The sequence below is a fragment of the Artemia sp. Qi Xiang Cuo genome, chromosome 13, assembly GCF_049724085.1.
Source record: "Artemia sp. Qi Xiang Cuo chromosome 13, ASM4972408v1, whole genome shotgun sequence".
NCBI classification, from domain to species: domain Eukaryota; kingdom Metazoa; phylum Arthropoda; class Branchiopoda; order Anostraca; family Artemiidae; genus Artemia; species Artemia sp. Qi Xiang Cuo.
The window spans coordinates 24,865,323-24,884,915 of NC_142806.1; the positions used below are offsets into that span (position 1 = coordinate 24,865,323).

Consider the following 19,593-nt stretch of genomic DNA (forward strand, 5'->3'; position numbering starts at 1 on the left):
GAAGACTTTTTTCTTTGTCGTCCCCTATTACTTGTTCTGACAATAGAGCCTTTTCTTGATTCTACTGTACAAGGTTGTATCCAGAGGAAAGGGGAGTTAAGGGATTTGAGCCCCCTTCCCCTATCCCAAAATTTTTGTCCGACTCGTAAAAACGTAAAAAAACTCATAATTTTTTACGTGTTTTTTTTAAGTTTTTATTGTAGCCCCGTCCCCCAGAAAAAAAAAACCGCGGATGCGTTTTTGATGCTGTAATGCCTTTCCTTTGTTTTTCTTTTCAAATGAATAGATTGATTGATTGAATACTCGTGGAATTATGAGTAAATTTGAAGATATTACTATAATTTCTAATTGCTATTTTTAATAAAATAGGCTATGGAAACTATACAAACTTTAACTGAGCATATTTCTGAATCAGACACTGAAGAGAGACACTGAAAAGCGGAACAATAACTCAATTTATCAGAAACATATTGGAACATATAGGAAAACAACACAGTCAGATACATATTGGATATATGCATATATATGAAATATACAATTAATAATCATTAAATTATTCTCATTTGTTAACTGCACCCTTTAATTTATTTTAATAAATACAGAATTCTAAAAACAAATACAAAATGTTTTTAACCATTAGATTGTTTAGTATTCAAAATTATATCATTAATAACACTGTAATTCCTCAGAACAGCAAACAGGAGCAATTATCTGAAGATACTGGCAAAAGAGTTAGTAGCAAATGCTTTATCGGCTCTTTTGTCACCCCCCCCCCCCCACCCACTGATTTTGATCGATATGGTCGGCTGCTCAAGCCATCAGCCTTCGCGCGCTTGTCATCATGATGTCATATTTCCAGTATTTTGGATGCGTGTGCCGAGTACCAGAGCCCGAGCAAAAAAGGGTAACATAAAAACACCTTAAAATATAAATTTGTATTAAATTAATAGAAAAAATATGAAAAATTAATAAAAAATAATAATAGAAAAATTAAAAAAGGTACAAAAATTGTGGGCCTTTTCGGACCTTCTTTTATAAGAAGGTCCAAAAAGGCACAAAGATCTTTATGTTTAGTGTATTTCGAAATTAAAATTTCCAGAAGGAAAAAAATATCCTTAAAAAAATATTCACTCAAAAAAACAACATCATTAGAAAGAGAATAAAAAAGAGCTAAATTTAATTTTAAAATAAACTAAACTACCCCGAATTCGACAAAATTAGACAAAGTGGTTTGAATGCAACACGGCACAGGACGAATAAAAAATAATTATACTTTTGGAATAAAAATTAAAGTTAATGCTACTTTTCAAAATTTAAAACAAAGAAATTAACTCGTTGCTTAGTGAGCTTAAATGATAACCGGACAGTAACATATGTGTTTTTCCCCTGTTTGATATTTGAAGGTCACATTTTAGTGATAACTCGACAACGACATGTGTGCTTTTTTCCCCCTTTCATATTTAAACGTCTCATTTTTGTAATGACTAGACAGTGGCATATGTTTTTTTTTTTTTTCATCTTCATATTTAAAGGTATTATTTTAGTGTTAAATGGACAGCAACATATGTGTTTTTTTTTATTCATATTTGAAGGTATCATTTTTGTGATAACCGGACAGCAATATATGTGCTTCATTCCCCTGTTTCTAACTAGAGGTCTCATTTTAGTGAACACTCATTCCTAAAGAGTTCTATTTTTTAGCCTTAGGTTTAGCTTTATTTTTCTGCACCTATCTTTCTAATTTTTCCGTCTTTCAGTTCTTGTTCTAATAATTTTTTCACATTTTTATAAGGTACGACTCAGCTCAGTTTCTTTCTATGTCCTATATTTTTGTGTGTTCTTTCAGTCTTTTGAATTTTACTGCTACGATTTTTTATTTTAATGCATTTTTTTTTTCAATTTGTTTTCACTTTATAATCCTTTTAGGTACATTAAAAATGGTGCGGAAGGGAAAATACCTAGATACAGGATACATTTGTCACCAGGGACAAATGGACTTTACCCCTTTATCTTATGACCCAAATTTTATCGTTCTTATGTTCCCTTTTTTACCTCTTTCTTCTCCAACGATTTCATATCTTCCCAGCAGGCAGTACAGCCATCTTCTTCATTCCAGGAATAGGCCAAGTAATTTCCGAGAGTGTTTAGAGCCAATTTCGCTGGTCCGTTTCCATGTACAATAAGTGGAACTGTTTTGTAAGCAGTATTCTGGACATAAGCTTCCTTGCCGCGGAAACGAATTTCAATGTCACCTTTAAGGTATAAAATGTTAAAATATGTCTATTAAGAGCAACAACGCTTGGAGCCTAAGTCTAACACCTTTTTTTGTGGGGGGAGGTTGGGGGAGGGAATATTTGTCAAACCAGCCAAAAATACATATGAATAATACAGGATTGTCGGGAAATATGAAAAGAAATTATGCACCTTTCATTGCGGTCAAAAAGAGTAAGGACCTCCTAAGTCCTAAGTCACCAAGAGTGTGATTTCATAGAGAAGAGACAGTCAGATTTTAAAGTATGCAAGTCTTGAAAGTTCGTAGGTCAGGTTTCAAGTCCAGATCAGGGTATACACATTAATATAAAGAACTGAACCTTACGTAATATTTATATATACTCTTCACGGGTTTAAACTAAATTAGGGTTTGCCAAATTTCCTTTTGGTAAAGTAATAAAACAGAGTGGTGGGGTAAATTCCTTCTAAGATCGGCACTTGTCAGGATGAACTTCCTTTTAAAGAGCTGTCAATATTCAGTTTCTTAAAATACATTGTTTGTGTTGTTGGATTGTTTAGGTTGTTGGATTGGAAATAGATTTGTTTAGTCACGATTTCTGCTTTTCAAGGAAGCGACTAATTAGAAAGTTGGAAAACCTACATTGTGAATCTTCGATGAATAGCCCTACTTACACTCAAATTCAAACTCTCGAAAAGGGTCCAAAATTCTCATCTTGCAAAACAGGTCCCCGTGGCGGAATTAATTTCCTCTCTGGAGTCTTCTATGCACGAATTTTATACATCTATTTCCAACCCAGACGAAGTTAGGGCTAGTCTAATTGATACCCTTTACAACAAACAAAAAGGGTTAATTCTCCCGTCAATATAAAACCAGATAATTTGTATGACCAAAATATTCTATCTAATCTTTGCAAAGATCCGTCCATTATTATAACTAAAGCAGATAAAAGCAATTCACTGGTTGTCATGGATACGACAGATTACGACACAAGAATTTATTCACATCTAAACACAACTATAATACAACTATAATAATACAACTATAATAATTCAACTATAATCCACGATCATACTGATCAATTTGCTAACAAAATTATCAATAATTTTAAAAATCAAAAACAAAATGGCAAGTTCACCCCAAAATTATATAATAATTTTGTTAATGTATGTTTGACGGATAGAGGCACTTACATAGAGACCCAGGTTTGAGATACAGTGAACTGCATTGCCAAGTTGATTTGCGTCAACTACTGAACATATGATTAATATCCTCTTCACCTTTCCCCCAAGCCTTGCGCATATTACATGATTTTTAAATCACGATCCTTTAGCGATGATTGCAATCCTTTACGGATTGTTAATGTTGTAGTTATTTAGTGCTAGCCAAAGAATGAGACAATCAGAGCGACAACTTCAATGGTTGAGAAAACAGTCATTGATCATCCAAAATTTTCTCTGTGCAACCGGATTCTTCCTTTACCAACTAGGTTCAATAAAATATAGTATTTAAGGATGAACAAAAGTTTTCATTTCTACTTTTTTTGGCCTAATATCATGTATTCCAAGTTCTTTTCGTCTTTTTTCAAGTGGCGGACTGTAGACTTTCAAGTGAACCCCCCCCCTCCCCAAATTTATGGGGAGGGGGCGGGCAAGTCCATAAAAGTAAAAACATATTTTTCTAACTAGCTTAAATTACAGAGTGATGGAATCTATAGGGCCCAGTTCTAGCAAGACTGTATGAAAAATGAAAAATGACAAATGGTTCGAAAAACTAGAAGCAATGAACCAAATTAAACTACATTTAAGCAGTGAGGGCAGAAAAAAGACAACCTTTTATTGATAAATCGTTCTGGAAATTTTAGGCATAAAATTTTAGTTGATAAACGAGCCGGCCAGTAACCAAATCGACAAATCGAGTAGCTCCACAATAAAACAACGCATGAAAGTTTATTGACTGCTGAGACTATAACGAGCCAAGCATATGGTGAAAAAACGTTATTGATTTCTATTTTTGCTTGTGTATTTTAGTGCTGGGAATGTAAGTGTCCATTTTAGTATGATTAATCAAATTGGCTCCTCAAAAAATGTATACAGGAGCACCGAAAAAATACAGCCCCGGACTAGGTTGCAATTATTCTATTGCGTTTAAATCATCATATTAAAATGTGGAAATTCTAGGGATTATTATTTTCCTCTAGAAGAAAAGTATGTCTTCTTTTCTTCTAGAGTAGACGGTCAAGAACTTCAACTTGTCATTGTGCATTCTTTGAGACAAAGTACCAAGTTCCAATGTTTTTCTTTTTTTACAGTCTTTGTGGCTCCATCAAAAATGTTGATATACCACTAGTCCTGGTAATTTCCCTATTTTATTTAATTTTCAGGTTTGATGTATTTGTTGTACCTTGAACGTTTCAAGCGAGGGGTTTTCAGGGATTACCTCTGTTGGGAAGCTATTCCAGGGGACGACGGATCGTCGGGCAAAGCTCAGTTTTAGGTATTGCTGACGGGCTAAACCATGGTTCAGGCAAAGACCAAGGTTTTGGGTAAAACCTTGGATGCAGCTGGATTGACCCTCTCACCGTTTCGAACAGTGCAGCTCCATGCTCCCAGGCACATACATGTGGCCTTTTAACTGGCTGCATTGAGGAATTCTAAGGCATCACGCACCTTAAAGTGTTTCTCCTATTCTTAACATCTGGTCTTGGAAAGGACTTTTCGTGTTCAAACCGACGCATGAATTTGTGATTGACTTTCCTGAGCAAGTCTGCCTCTTAGCAGTGTGACAGAGCGCTGCTTTTTCCTGGAGCTCCAATTAAGGTATCGTTTTGTTTACTTACAGACATTGTTTCTACAATGTTCACAGAAATAAGGGTGATCATATGATAAAAGGTGAGCATGGTCCCTTTTTCGAATCACGCTCTACGAACAATACCTTAAATATTTCAAAACTTTGGGAGTCTCGTTCCTTACTTTTATCAAACTTCCTTGTAAGCGTGCAAATTCGAATCAAGTGGTTTGACAGGAAAAAAAAATACAAGAAAAGTGGAGTGATTCGACCTGGCTTCTAAGCAGCTACTTCATAAATAGATACAAAGACTCTATATTTCTAGACTCCAAGTGTCAGTAAAATTACTTGGAGAAACACGAGACGGTTTAGATTTCCTAGAGCAGAATTTTTACAGCATAATTATTCAGCTTTGTCTGAATTTTGTTGATCTCCTGGCAATTCTCTATTGAGCTCTAGCAATTATGCTGATCTCTGTTGAGCGATTCTCGGACAACTGTGGAGAATTGTCCCAAGTTCTTCAAGTTCTGGCGGGTTACGCCCAGAAAGTCATATTTCAAAATCTTTGCCGAGACACACAGTCAACATCTGACTCAGCACAAGACTACACTGGTTCTGCATTTTGAGTAATTTTAAGTGGCTCAAACACTTCTTATAGATAGCAAAATTTTTTTTGAATTTTTAGTGAATTAGAAAATCAATAGTACTTACTAACGGCTCCGTTCAAATTTTGAAAAATTTCAGCTCTATGATCCAATTTCATCTGAAACTTCTCTCGTAGCTCAGCATCCAAATAGATCAAGGTGTAATAAAGCTGATCATCATCACTGTCATCAATCTCCTTGTGGGAAACAATTTCATATAGGTCTGAAGCATATCCAATGAATCCTGAAATTAAAACACAAAGCAATTAGAAGCGAACTGTTTTCGATTGTTTAAATTACAAGACTAAAGCACAGTTCTCGTGGAGTCCGAGAAGAATTCCAAATATCCAGTCTTTCTTACGCTTTTTTTTGAAAGGCCATTCGTACTATAAAATAATTGCCAAACTTCAAGTTCCTTCTCTAAGTTCCGTAGGCAACGTACTGATGAAGTTCAAGTTCCATTTATTTTATTAAAAAGAAAAACACTTATAAAGATAATATTACAAAAGGCTTGATGACCCGATCTAATTAATGCATTGTTTTGAGCAGTTAAAGACTTCGGATATGTCAATTCTAGCTCTTTATTTAGTCTTAGTCGCAGTTATTCAACTCACCTACAACCTCTTAAAACTTCACTGACGAAAAGTAAAGAAGATGGGAAACATTCGTTTAGCTAAAAAGAAACTGAACCCTGGAAATCCTTCTAGGCTTTTTAAAGCGGTTGGTATTAATGCACCCAAGTACCATCTAGTGGCCACGATTCTATTTAGACTAATTTAATGATTATAATAGTTTATTAATCTAATCATTATTAAACGTGTTAACTTATTTTCTATTGTTATTATAGTCATGCCATCTTTATTTATTAGTCATTTTACCTTTTGATGTTACTATTACTATTGTTCTATTGTGCTGTTTCTTTCTCTTCTTTTAATTGTTTACATTTTGATGATTTTTATTGTATTTTTGTTATTTGTACAATTCTATGTATTTTTCGTTATGTATTTTATAGCAACAAGCAGTTTGATTCATACCTTAAATAAATAAGTATATACCTTAAAGAAATATACCTTAAATAAATATAAAATATACCTTAAATAAATAAGTGTTGTCAGTATCTTGAACAATTGGCAAAAGTTTGAGTTTTTTTATAGCAAGATTCATGGAACCAGAAATAGATAATATTCCAAATATGAGTGTAAAACGATTAAAAGCATTTAAATATTCTCAAGGCAGTATCCAGGAGGGAAGGGTTACCCGTTTTGAGCCCCCCCCCCCCAAATCTTTGACCGAGTCGAAAATTAGTCGAAAAAACGGTTCAGATCAGCTTACACAGGACGTTAGACAAAGTCCACGGGAAAAAATCGGGTACACCCCCCTCGAACAAAAATCCTGGATCCGCTCTTGAATATTCTATCCTCCTTTGACATTTTGACGAGCTACCTAAAAAAAATATTCTCTATCGAAAAAAATTATTCGAGGAACATCCCTTGAAAATCGGAAAAATTGCGACCCTAAAATTCATTTTCGAGATCTCCGACCCACCACTTCCGATAAATATTTTGAGGAGTGCAAAATCTCAGGGGTGATTATCAGTTGGAGGCATTATTATTCAATTATTAAGCTCGAATCTAAAACACTGGACGATGGAGGGAGTGGTAGCCTCCTTCACAGATAAGATATTAAGATGATAAAAATCATAAAAAGAGATAAAAATTGTCAAAAATGATTGTTCAAAAAGTTTATTAGTATAACTACACTAAGGAGAGGTTTTGACGGTAACCGAGTTTTGCTTCGCGAACCAGACAATTAATCCAAATTAAAACACTTTAAAAATTCTTAACATAATATAATCATAATTGCATTGACCTAGGGTATGCGTAAGATGTTAAAACAAAATTATTTTTTCCATTTTGTCAGAATGTGTACTGACCCAATTTATTTAATTTGAATACTATGTCAAAGAGTCTACAGGGGCTGGAGATACTGCAAGGTACATTCTGCTCGAGGCTTCGTCTTCGAACAGAGTACTTGTTTGCAGGAATAATCTAAAAGTCAAAGAAAATCGTCATTTAAGATAAAATTGCTGACTTATTTTGTGAATTTAAACACTTCTAAATTCAAACCTATCTTCCTCTCTCCCAAACCACAGATATTTAGAAAAATAAACACCCATTTTTTCTTCAATGATACATTTTTAAGTACGGTATAGAACCTTTCCCAAAACAATAGCAAGAAAATCCATCTTTCGAGGTTTCTTTTAAAATCTAACAATGCCCCCCTCCTGAATATGGACTTTTAAAATATACAAGAATATATAGTCAATTATTTTCAAACAGTTTAATGTTATTCATAGCACGTAACCTTCTTTGCAGAAATGATCTAAAATTAACACAAGTTCGTCTTTTAAGATCAAATTGTTGACTCTTTTAAAAACTTAGATAGTCGAATATTGAACCTGGCTCCCTCCCAAAGAACAGGATTCCCGTTATAAAGGGAATCCCGTTTCAAACATTCCCGTTTTAAAGATGTTTCTAAGAAAAGAAGGATTTTTCTTTTATAACTATACCACTATCTTAATTTTATTTTTCAATCATTTGCAGGTATTAAGTGAAACAAAAGAGTGAAGTATGGCAAAATGCACAGGAAACATATATTTTTGAAGGGGGTAAAGTAAAGTGAAACGCTTTTAGAAATGATATACTTTAGGATTACCCACATCATTCTACCCACATCACTCTACACACAACCCCCCATTAATATTCAAATATACAGCCCAAATGATATGTTTCCCGTGCATTTTGCCGTAAGTCACTCTTTTGTTTAAACTATCAGTAATTTGAACGGAAAATATATATTAATAAGTAAGGGGTGGTATATATATAACGGAAAAGATCTGAAAATTAATTCACGGGATTGTATGTTTTCATGTTGCTCTTAGAATTCAAAGATTTCCACTTCCTCCCTCCTCTTTCATTGAATAAGAACCCCTAAATATACGAGAATGCATGTTCACTTTCTTCTCAAATACATTAATGCGACTCATACCACGAAAATATTGCGGTTAAGTCATAATTTTAAGTTATTAGTGACAGATGTGACCAAACAAAAAATTAGAAGCAGTGATTACAATAGTTTCACAATAAGTAATAATTTTACTTAAAGTTTTACTAATAAATAGAGCAGGGGTGGATCTAGAGCAAAATATTGGGGGACCAATGTGATAAAGGCGCCAATAGTTAACCAAATTGACAGATTTATTTTAAAACAGTAAAAACAGAAAAAAAAACAAGGAATGAGGGCGCCAGAATTTTTTTTTTTTGGGGGGGGGGGTTAACATTCGCATAATCATTTAACGATTATTACCTTGTGATGCGTAGGCCGTTGGTTGTAACTAATAGATCAACATTTAGTATAGGACCATAGACAATGAGATTTCACTAATACCAAGATTTACCTAGCACAAATTTGAGCCAATCAGGTTTTCCACAGATGTTCTGATTGGCTGAAAAATCATATGAAAAATTATAATTGGCGTAAATTAGCCCTCGCCAAATCTCGGTACGTAAAACCTAACAATGAATGGGACATATTAGACATGTTGGGCCTCGAATTTGCGAAAATCGGCTGAATGTGTTAAAATCGTGTAATGTTATAAGAAATTCCCTAAAGGGGGGCACGATCCCCCTCCGGGCTGAATAACGGTGCCATATATTTGAATTAGTTAAAAAAAACCTTTTTCCACAGAATAAGTTTTCATAGAAAAGTAAAGAGCTCTATTAAGCCAAAAATGGGCAGAAATAAAGTCAAATAATCTTCCAAGCGCAAAACTACCACAAATCACTATAAACAATTAAATGAAACTCAATACATACTCTTAAAAATAGCACTATAACTTATGATTACCAATCCCATGAGTCCTCTTTGAAGTTTATACGACCACTATTTCTATAAAAAAAAAACCTTTATACCTCCAGGGCGTAACCCTTGCCCTGAGGGCTATATAGGGGGGGGGGTATCCTCAAAGACATAGTTTATGGACCTTTCAAATACACTGAACAAGATGGCTACCTCAAAAATTATAATTGAATGTGTTTGGGGAAATGATTAGTGTACGGGGAGGGGGGGGGTCTGGTTGACCTCCAATTACTTTTGACTGTTAAAAAGGCCTCTAAGAACTGAGAGACTCAGTTCTTAGAGCGTTTATGACACTATCTTGCCATAAACGTTTCTTATGAGCGTTATTAAGTTCAATTTTTGCTCCGTTTATTTTAGAATCCGATACTTACGTGTTATAGCGACCACACTTTGTTCTTGATCTGTAATGATGCCGGCTTTATATGTCCCTTAAGAGATAATTAGCTACTCCTGAGCGAGATAAACGGTATATATGCAGGCATATTCTAATTAAATATTTAATATACAGAGGTGGTTAAGTTTAGGTTACATTAGATATTTAATATAATGCGTTCTGGGCGGCCTCCTTACCATAAGTTCTATTTTGTAGTTTCCACGGTTTTGTTACTAAAGTATTATATTTTCACCATATTTGAGTATGTTTCATTGTGATTAACCTAACTTCACTTTGTTGGTGTGGTCGCTATAACACGTAAGTACCTAGATTCCTTTCCAATTTTGAGATAAATCATTTACTACTAATAATTTGCTGGACTAATAATTTTACTGTACATCTGCTATAAGTCACGTTTCAGTTTGGTTGCAACATCTGAATGAGCTGACAGTATTGGTTTTTTTCGCAAAGAAAAAGGGTATTGAACCAACATCTGAAAGTTACCTAAATGTGGATAAAGCATAAATCTTGAAAAACAGTTTTTGTACTACAAGAAAAAGGGTAAATTTCCCGATTAACTGAATATTAATATGGCTCAGAAACAGACATCCTTTTGAAATCAGGATTTAATCCCGAAACCAAATATAACATTTATGTGTATCGGAAATGAATTTTACCAATACCCCACACCCTTAGTGGTCAAACATATATTCTGAATTGTATATCTGTACTGAATTTTTCATTGTTTTGATAAACCGTTAAATCATTTTGAAAGAAGCTATGACGTATGGAAAACCCAGTGCATTAAAGAATTAAAATTATGGCCACATGTTTGACCACTAGGGGGGTGAGGATAAAGTTCATTTGCGACACAAATGAATGTCTTATATGGATTCAGGATAAAATGCTGATTCAAAAGGTATCTCTATTTCTTATCTATCTCAACATTCAGTTAATCAGAAAGCTTACCAAAAAAAGACTTCTGTTAATTAACCTAGCTTTACTTCAAGTTTTTAGTTACCCCATATTCATCCGCTTAAAACTTGCCTTGCAAGTAGTTCTAAATTATTCTTCAATGAGGTTTGGTTTTTCTATAACTATTAAGAGCATTCGCCCCCTTAACTATTAGGGGGTCCTTCCTTCAGGATAGTCACAGAAACTTATTCTGTGTTTAAAGCATGTTTTTTATCTGACCAAGTCTGACCCATAGTAACTGAACATTTAAAAACACATTATGAAAAAAAACTGTCAAACGAGGAAGAATCACCATTTGAAGCTGATTCAGGAATGGTAACTGTTATTTCGGCTACTCTTATTGGCAAAAGTTTATTACGAAAACAAATTTATGGGACTTCCGAAAAATAGCCTGGAACCCCTTAAAAATGGTGGTCAGTCCTAAATGAAAATTACACCATAGGTAGAATAACCATAGCCAATAAATGCGTATAGGGAAATTATAGTCCCCCAACATGAGCAAAAATCAAATTTTTTGCATGGGAAGCACTACTGTGTTCCTTTACTTTTTCCCTTTATTTATTTTTTTGTCCCCACTATTGGGGCACTGAAACATCATAGATCTGTTTAAAGGCTCATTTGAAAGCTCACTTCTATATCTACGCGCTCTTTATGAGTAACAATATATAATCATCATTAAAATAAAATGCTATTTTTGAAAAAATTGTAGCTCAAAAACTATCCCTGTTAAGACTTTGATGACGTGTTGTGTTTTTTTAGTTCCTTAATCTTAAATCTCAACCATAAAACTAATCTTAACGTTAAAACATGTAAAGCTTAGCTCCTTAACTTATGAAGAATATGTCTCTGTTTATACACAGAAATACCACAAGCGTTTCTATTCTTCAATTATCAAACGAAACAATTTACTTTTTCATTTACTGAATTAACAACATAAATGTAATTACTGAATTTCCACAATGTTTTTCCACGAACAACATACAAAATCTAGAATAGGGCGCGTGGCCAAAATAGATTGCTCTAATGTCAAAACGAACGAGTCATGTATAAACCAAAGTTAACCGATAAACGATACATTGTCCCAGGCACGTACTGGAGATTTTTTTTCTTTCCAGGAGGCAAAAGTAAAAGTATTTGAAAATTTGTATAAGAAGTGCCCAAATCATGGCAAAACTCAGGTTTTAGCTGCCTGGGCCTCAAGCCCCCCTGAATTATTGCATTTTCTTTAGTGTTCAAAGATTTCTATTTTTACTATTTTGAAACCAGAACATGTTCATTAATAAATCCCTGTTACGTAGGGCATTTGAGTTAATCTCAACTTTTAATGTTTTCCATTCGTTTAGCACTGTTCACTTAGCTTTAGCAATTTTAGCAAAAGTCATTTAACTATAAAAGAAAATTTAAAAATGAAATTAATTCATCCACCTGAGCTGGGGGTGGTGGGGGGGTACCCTTACACCGGGGTTACCGATTTTCAGAAACCACACACACCAGTTGGCACGTGCCAAGGATGGCAAAAGCGTGCCAAGCGCAGCAGGGTGGAGAAACTGTTCCATGCGTGTGGAAGAAATGTGGCACACGTGGCACTCCATGATGTACACCATGAAGCAGAAAATGGACAACCACTCGGAATACATTTTTTTTACTGTTTATTATATATTAAAAAAAAATATATAGAAACATTTTTTAACTAGCGAGTTATTTTAAATAAACGTTTAAGCCAAATAAATAATTTACTATATCTTTGTGTGTATATACCATTAACATTTCACAAAAAATCCTTGTCTATTTCTTCATGTCTTATATATTCAGTTGATACACCTTACAGTAAGTACCGTAAGTCCAGTTTAAGCGTCTGCAAAAATCGTCGCAGCGCCCTCGTTGATATATTACGCTATTATTATACTACAACTATAAAGATCTTTCGCTTACTACTAACGCAAATGCCCGCCCTCGGCTATTCTGTGGATCTGGTTTTAGCTGAAAATGTGAGAATAAGTGGAAAGATTAAAATATGATCTAAACTTAAAAAAGGTAGCATATCATAAACATTGTGCAAGAGAGAAGAAGGTAGATACCATATACGTTTAGTTGGGAAAAAAAATGTTTAACCTGGGCGCAATTTGTTTCTTACGGGGAGATTTCCTAAACGGTATTTCTGATAAAAACAGTCAATTTCTTCTTTTTTAATTGTCCTAACTTTTAAGGAAAGCGGTACTTATATGTTACCCCGACCAGACTCAAGAAGTTTGATCTGTTCAATCTGTTTAAAAACGGTTTTTCTGTGAAACACTTGCAGATAATCAGCTTAGCATAAGAGAAATAAACTACTTTTCAGGCATATTTTAATTAAATATTTAATATATAGAGTTGGTTCGGTATTTTATATAATGCGTTCTGGGCGGCCAGCTTTCCATAATTCTCTGTTGCAGTTTCCATAATTTTGTTACTAAAGTATCATATTTTCATCATATTTAGGTATATTTCATTATGGTTAGCCCAACTTCACTTCTTGAGCACGGTCGGGATAACAAGTAAGTACTAGGACAGCTGCTTGAAACGTCCTTTGAGCAGAATTAAAGCGTAAAATACTTGATGTATCACGCGCCCACCCTCCGTCCTCCATCCTGTCTGAAGGACCTTAAAAGTCATTTTTCCAATTTTCAAGAAAAGCTTCTGAGGTATCCCTCTTGACGACATCAATGAAGCACATGAATCTTCATAAATATTTATACTGACTAAAACGCTAATAACGGGGCAATACGCAACTGAAATCAAAAAACTTAATACCGTATATTTAACTAAAAAAAATGAAGCAATCACAGACACAATTTCATGTTTTTTTTTTTTTTTTTTGGGGGGGGGGGTACAGGGACACAAATTTCATCCCATTTTTTTATTCCTTTTAAACGCACATTTTAACGGGTTTTCAACCAATTAAACCCCCCCCCCTCCCATGTATGAATCAGTTGATGCACATTCCATTTTTGTGTCGGAAGTTAGACCGATGTTAAAAACATGCCTTGATCAAAGTATCAGCGGAAATATTTGATTTGTCACATTTACGGCCAATAATTCAGTAAAACCGGCTATAGGAAGAGCTAACGGTATATAAAAGTTGAATTTCAAGTTTTATGTCATATTAGCACTGGTCTAGTAACTAATGGCTCACAGATACTTGGGAAAGAAAGAAGGGTTACGTAAGTTACAAGCACTCGACGACCTAGCCTAGCGTACATCTTGCAGTACTACTTGCTTTCCCTCGCGTGGCAAGCTATGTGACACACGTAGCCAAACTTCCCCAATGCAGCGCCTCTTTACATCACATTTCTGCCATGCGGGACACGTACAAAATTTTGCAAGTGGATGGACTTTCAAGGTGTAACATTTTTTCATGGTTTGATAATTATTATAACTAACAATGATCCAGTTTAACAAATACAATGGTCGATTTGATTTCCCACATAAGACACACAGGGATTTTCTTTTTTAGATTTATTTTTGGGATATTCTTATTCTAAAACTATTTAATCAACCTTAAAATTTGCCATTTTCTAGGGTGCTTCCACGGTAGCACAAGACTTAGAAATATTCCAAAAATATAGTTTTTTTCGATCTGAAATTCCTTTACCTTGCATTACCTTCATCGCAATTAAGTCACTGATACCCTTAATTCATCCAAACGGAAAACCTCATCTTTACATCATCTTACGTAACAACATACTCAACAATTAGCAAATGTTTTTTATATCTTTTTTTCAATCTGATTTTTTTTTTTATCAAAACTCAGCCAAAACATTAGAAAATTCAAAAAATTAATTACAAGGTCAAAAACCATATCAATAGTGAAATCCAACCCAAAATTGTACCTTTCACGCCAGAACCTATTATTTCATAATTTGTGGAATTTTCCCGTATTTTCAGCTGCACAAACTAGTAATTTCATAATTCTTGCTTCATCCACAAGAATTTTTTTGATTCTTAAACAAGCAATTAGTTAAAAGTATACCTCCAGAATTTAAGAATCTTTTCCCTCTTAAAGGAGCAGCTGGGTACTGATCGGCTAAATTCTGGTCTGGCCAACAAAATCCTTCAGCTGAAAAAACAACTCTTGCTTGGAAGGTTTTGAACTGCTGTATTATCTTTTCAGGGCTGCCAGCAAACATTACATCATAGCTAAATAAATAGAATAGAAAATAAAGAAACCAAATTAAAAAATAGAACGAATAAAGGTAAAAACTACTGATATGAGAAAAATTCAGTTATCGCTTTTGGATTTTTTTTTTTTTTTACCAAATAGTATGCAAAGTGACATGTAAAACTGTAAATAGACCAAGTTCAATAACCATAAAGTCTCAATTATTTTGCAAATAATCTCTGTCTCTCTCTTTCTCCTCCCCCCTCTTCTCCTCTCCCTCTCTCTCTCTCTCTCTCTCTCTCTCTCTCTCTCTCTCTCTCTCTCTCTCTCTCTCTCTCTTTGTTTTTTGTAAAGTAAGCGCGGTAAAAACTAACATTTTATATACTTTTAAAAGAGAAGATCATCTTACCTGTCAGTAAAAGCCACAATCTTCTCTTTGTCATCTTTAAACTCCGCAAGGGCTTTCTTTAACAGATTAACTTTATGTCCACCTCCAACGGTTCTCTTGACATCGCCTCCCTTCCAAACTTCACCCATGCCCAATACCTGAGAAAAAAAATCTTCAAAACTCATTTTTAACTACCTAGAACCACTCTTGTCATGGGCGCCCATAAGCTGAATTCCAGGGGGGGACAAACCTAGTCTAATTGGCACTTTTAATGCTGTATAATAGAAATCTCAGTACAAAAATATAAAAATAAGGCAGCATCATTCAGCCAGGGGGGGACGGGAGACCCCCCTGCTCCCCCCATATGGGCGCCCATGACTCTTGTGGTATTCACAAGAAGATACCAAACCCGTCTCCGCACGCAACATTTTCTTTAATCATAGAATGAGCGAAGCCTTCTCTACAAGTGAAGATAGGCCTTAATAAATTATCATTTCGTGGCTGATTCCCTTTTGAGCTCAGCAAACTTTAAAAAACCGTCAGAATTGATCACCTAGATCTCAACATTTAAGAAATAATATGTAGGCTATTATCGTAGTGTTATAACTGGTAAAATTGGTCAGGGTAAAATGGGGTGTTTTACGTATTTTACCGTAATTTAGGAACCCCCGTAAAATTGGTATTTAACTTATTTTACGTAATTTACGTAAATTACATATTTTACCTGTTTTACCGGTATTTTACATATTTTACTGACTTATTTTACGGTGCCTTGCAATTTTTTCCTGGTTTAAAAGGCGGTCTGTCTGACTCGGGTCTCTTTTTATCAGAACGATAAAGCGTATTATAGTATACGTAATAACAATTTCAAATTGTGAAATATTAGCTGAAATAAAATTGCATTAGTTCTGTGAACTGTTAAAGACAGAAAGGGCTGAAAGCAGGATTGACACATGGCAAACAAACAAAAAATTTAAATAGCCAAGAAAAATGAGGGTAGTGTCAGCCACCAGACAAAAAAGAAGCGAAAATGATACAGACAGATAATTTTTTAGGGATTTCCGCCCAGCCGTCTTCAACTACTACTACTACTACTAATAACTCACCGCACGCTCCTCCTCCATCCCAATCTATCCAAAGCCTCTCTCTTTACACCCTCCCAAGAAGTTCCCATTTCCTTTAAATCTTTCTTTATGACGTCCTCCCACCCCAGACTAGGACGACCTGCTTTCCGTTTAGCCCTAGACGGTTGCCCAAAAAAAAAAATCTTCGGCAATCTGTCATCCTTCATCCGCACAACGTGCCCTAGCCATCTCAACCTTTATTTTATTACAGCCCTAGAGAGCGGTATTAGACCACTTTTCGTACAGCCTATTGTTTGAAATACGGTCAGTCAGCCAGGTACCCAGAACAATCCTTAAGCAATTTCTCTGGAGAACATATAGCAAATCTTCATCCGTTTTTTGAAGCGCCCATGCTTCAGAGCCATATTTGACTACTGTCATCACTGTAGCTTCTAATATTCTAATCTTGGTTTGCAGACTTATCTTCCCACTCTTCCAAACTTTTTTTAATTGTGAAAAGACATCCTGAGCCTTAGCTATTCTACTTTTAACATCTTCACTGCTCCCACCATCTTTACTATTAATACTATCAAGATAAGTGAAACTGCCCACCTGATCAATCTTTTCATTACCCAACGTCATCTTTTTATCTTCACTTACTTCTATCCTTAGTGGCTTAGTCTTTTTAATATTAATTTTCAAACCTGATCTAGCACCCCGAACTCACAAAACCTCTAAAAGTTCATTCATTTTGCTCACAATTTCATCTAGCATGCTTAAATCATCAATATAATATAAGCCCAGGAGACACTTTCCTCCTCATTTGATTCCGTGGCCTCTCATTGCCCTTTCTGTGCTCCTTAAGACAAAGTCCATCAAAATAATCCAAATAAAAGGGGATAGAACACAACCCTGCTTAACTCCTGATTTAATGCAAAACCGGCTGCTAACTTCATTTCCTACCTTAACCGCAGCAGTGTTATTCTCGTGCATAGCACTAATCATTTTAATGTATTTGTCTGGTATAAAATACAAGGATAAAACCTTTACTAAAGCTGTTCTATCAACAGAATCGAACGCTTGCTCAAAATCTATAAAACTAAGGACGAAAGGTGTTTGAAAACTCAGGCATTTCTCAATTATTAACCTAAGAGGGAAAATTTGGTCGACACATCCTCTACCTTTTCTAAAATCACACGGCTCTTTGCTTAAAACTTGTTCTACGGCATCTCTCAGTCTAAAATGTATCATATTACTAAGTAATTTGCTATACACAGTGACCAGACTAATGTCTTTATAGTTACCACACTCACTTTTATCACCTTTCTTATAAAGTGGCTTAATTAAGGTTTTCCTAAAATCGTAAGGTACTTCCCCTTTTTCAAGAATCATATTCATAATCTTCAGTAGCTTATTTCCAACCTCAGAGCCACCATATTTAATAAATTCATTTTCTACCCTATCAGCACCTGGAGCCTCATCATTTAATAATCCTTTTAGTAGTGTTGCTATTTCCTCCTCACAAAATAAATCTTCCCTCACATCCAAGGTATCATAAACTGTTTCATTTTCCTCTTTATCTTTTCCTGCAACTCTATCTCGGTTAAGCAAATTCTCAAAATGTTCGGCCCCTCTCTCTTTAGTTTTTTTTTTGTCGCAAATTGCAGCCCCATTCATATCTTTAATTGGGCCAAGTCCGCATTGACTCCTCCCTCTCAATTTGTTAACATCCCAGAACAGTATTTTACTATTATGCCGTCAAGTTGCATCTTCCAGAGCCTCTGCAATTTTATCCATGGCCTCCACTTCACACCTCCTTAGTTCATATTTTAATGCTTTCTCCACTGTCTTTACATTCCTTTTATTTTCATATGATGAATCACTCATATAATTCTTGTACAAGTCCTTTCTCCTTTCTATTAAACATAAAGCTTTTTCACTAATATTCTTAGCTGCAGTTCTTGCTTTCTTCCCTAAGACACCTTCATCAACTTCACAAACTATTTTTCTAAAATTATTCCAACCATCTTCCACATTATCAAATTCTTAACTTCCCGGGAGGTAGTTGCCCTTCCGATATGTCAGCTTTAAATTAACCCTTGATACTACTAGATGGTGATCTTTACTTTTAACATCAATAACGGCACTCCTATATACCCTAGTATCTTGTATTGATCCTGCCAGTCTTTGGTTTACTATAACATAATCAATAAGGTTTGCTGTCTTACCATCACGTGAATACCATGTTAACTGGTGATCCATTTTATCATCAAACACCGTATTGGTTATAACTAGATTGTTACCTACAAAATTGCAAAGTCTGTATACATTACTGTTTTCTTTTCCTACACCAAATTTACCTAGGCTAGGATACCATCTCTCTCTATTTCTACCGACCTGGGGGTCGGTAGAAATAGAGAGTCAGTCGGAGATACCCTCAACTTTTTAGTCATAAAATGAGCAATTAGTATTCTATTATTAATACCTTCCTAGCCTAAACAAGAGTTAGCAGCTTCCTTATTCATTATGAGCCCTACTCCCTCTCTATGTACCCCATCTCTCCTGCATGAGTAAACAAATTCTATATCACCTAATTGCATTCTTCCTACCCCTGGGATATAAGTTTCTAAAACTCTTAATGAATCCAGTTCGAATATTCTGAATTCGTCAATCAAAATGTCGATACGATAGTCATTTTTTAACGTCATAACATTCCAAGTTCCAATTTTCATGTTTTTTAAATCATTGAAATTATTTTCGCGTCAGGAAAAGCAATGATCCCAGATGCCAATGCAGGACGAGGATCACATATCTTCTTAAGTCTACACCGTGCTTAATCCGGCTTAGAACCACACAGCAAGAAGTCTCTGGAACCTCCATGGATGGAGGCTTTGTGCAATCCTCGGCCCATCTTGGTCACAACATGGTTTTCAGCACTTGGCGATGCTCTTCTATCAACACGAGTCGAAATCCTGCACAGACAATCTCAAGCCTAATACCTCCGACTCATTATATATTCATGCCTACAAATATTATGCTACTACGAGGAGGCAGTCCATAATAGATAAATTAGGTA

The 19,593-nt window shown here is 35.0% G+C and overlaps 1 protein-coding gene across 5 annotated transcripts in view; it reads right to left on the bottom strand.

Annotated features, from left to right (window-relative positions):
• The window catches only part of Plod (procollagen lysyl hydroxylase), a 264,942-nt gene that overhangs the window by 196,312 nt on the left and 49,037 nt on the right, over nt 1-19,593 (bottom strand). For all 5 annotated transcript variants that reach the window (XM_089098842.1, XM_089098841.1, XM_089098840.1 and 2 more), the window contains exons 3-6: nt 15,475-15,611; nt 14,937-15,103; nt 5,729-5,905; nt 2,053-2,252 (exon numbers count right to left, since the gene is read on the bottom strand). In XM_089098842.1, coding sequence (XP_088954968.1) covers nt 2,053-2,252; nt 5,729-5,905; nt 14,937-15,103; nt 15,475-15,611 — 681 coding nt within the window. The remainder of the gene's footprint in view (nt 1-2,052; nt 2,253-5,728; nt 5,906-14,936; nt 15,104-15,474; nt 15,612-19,593) is intronic.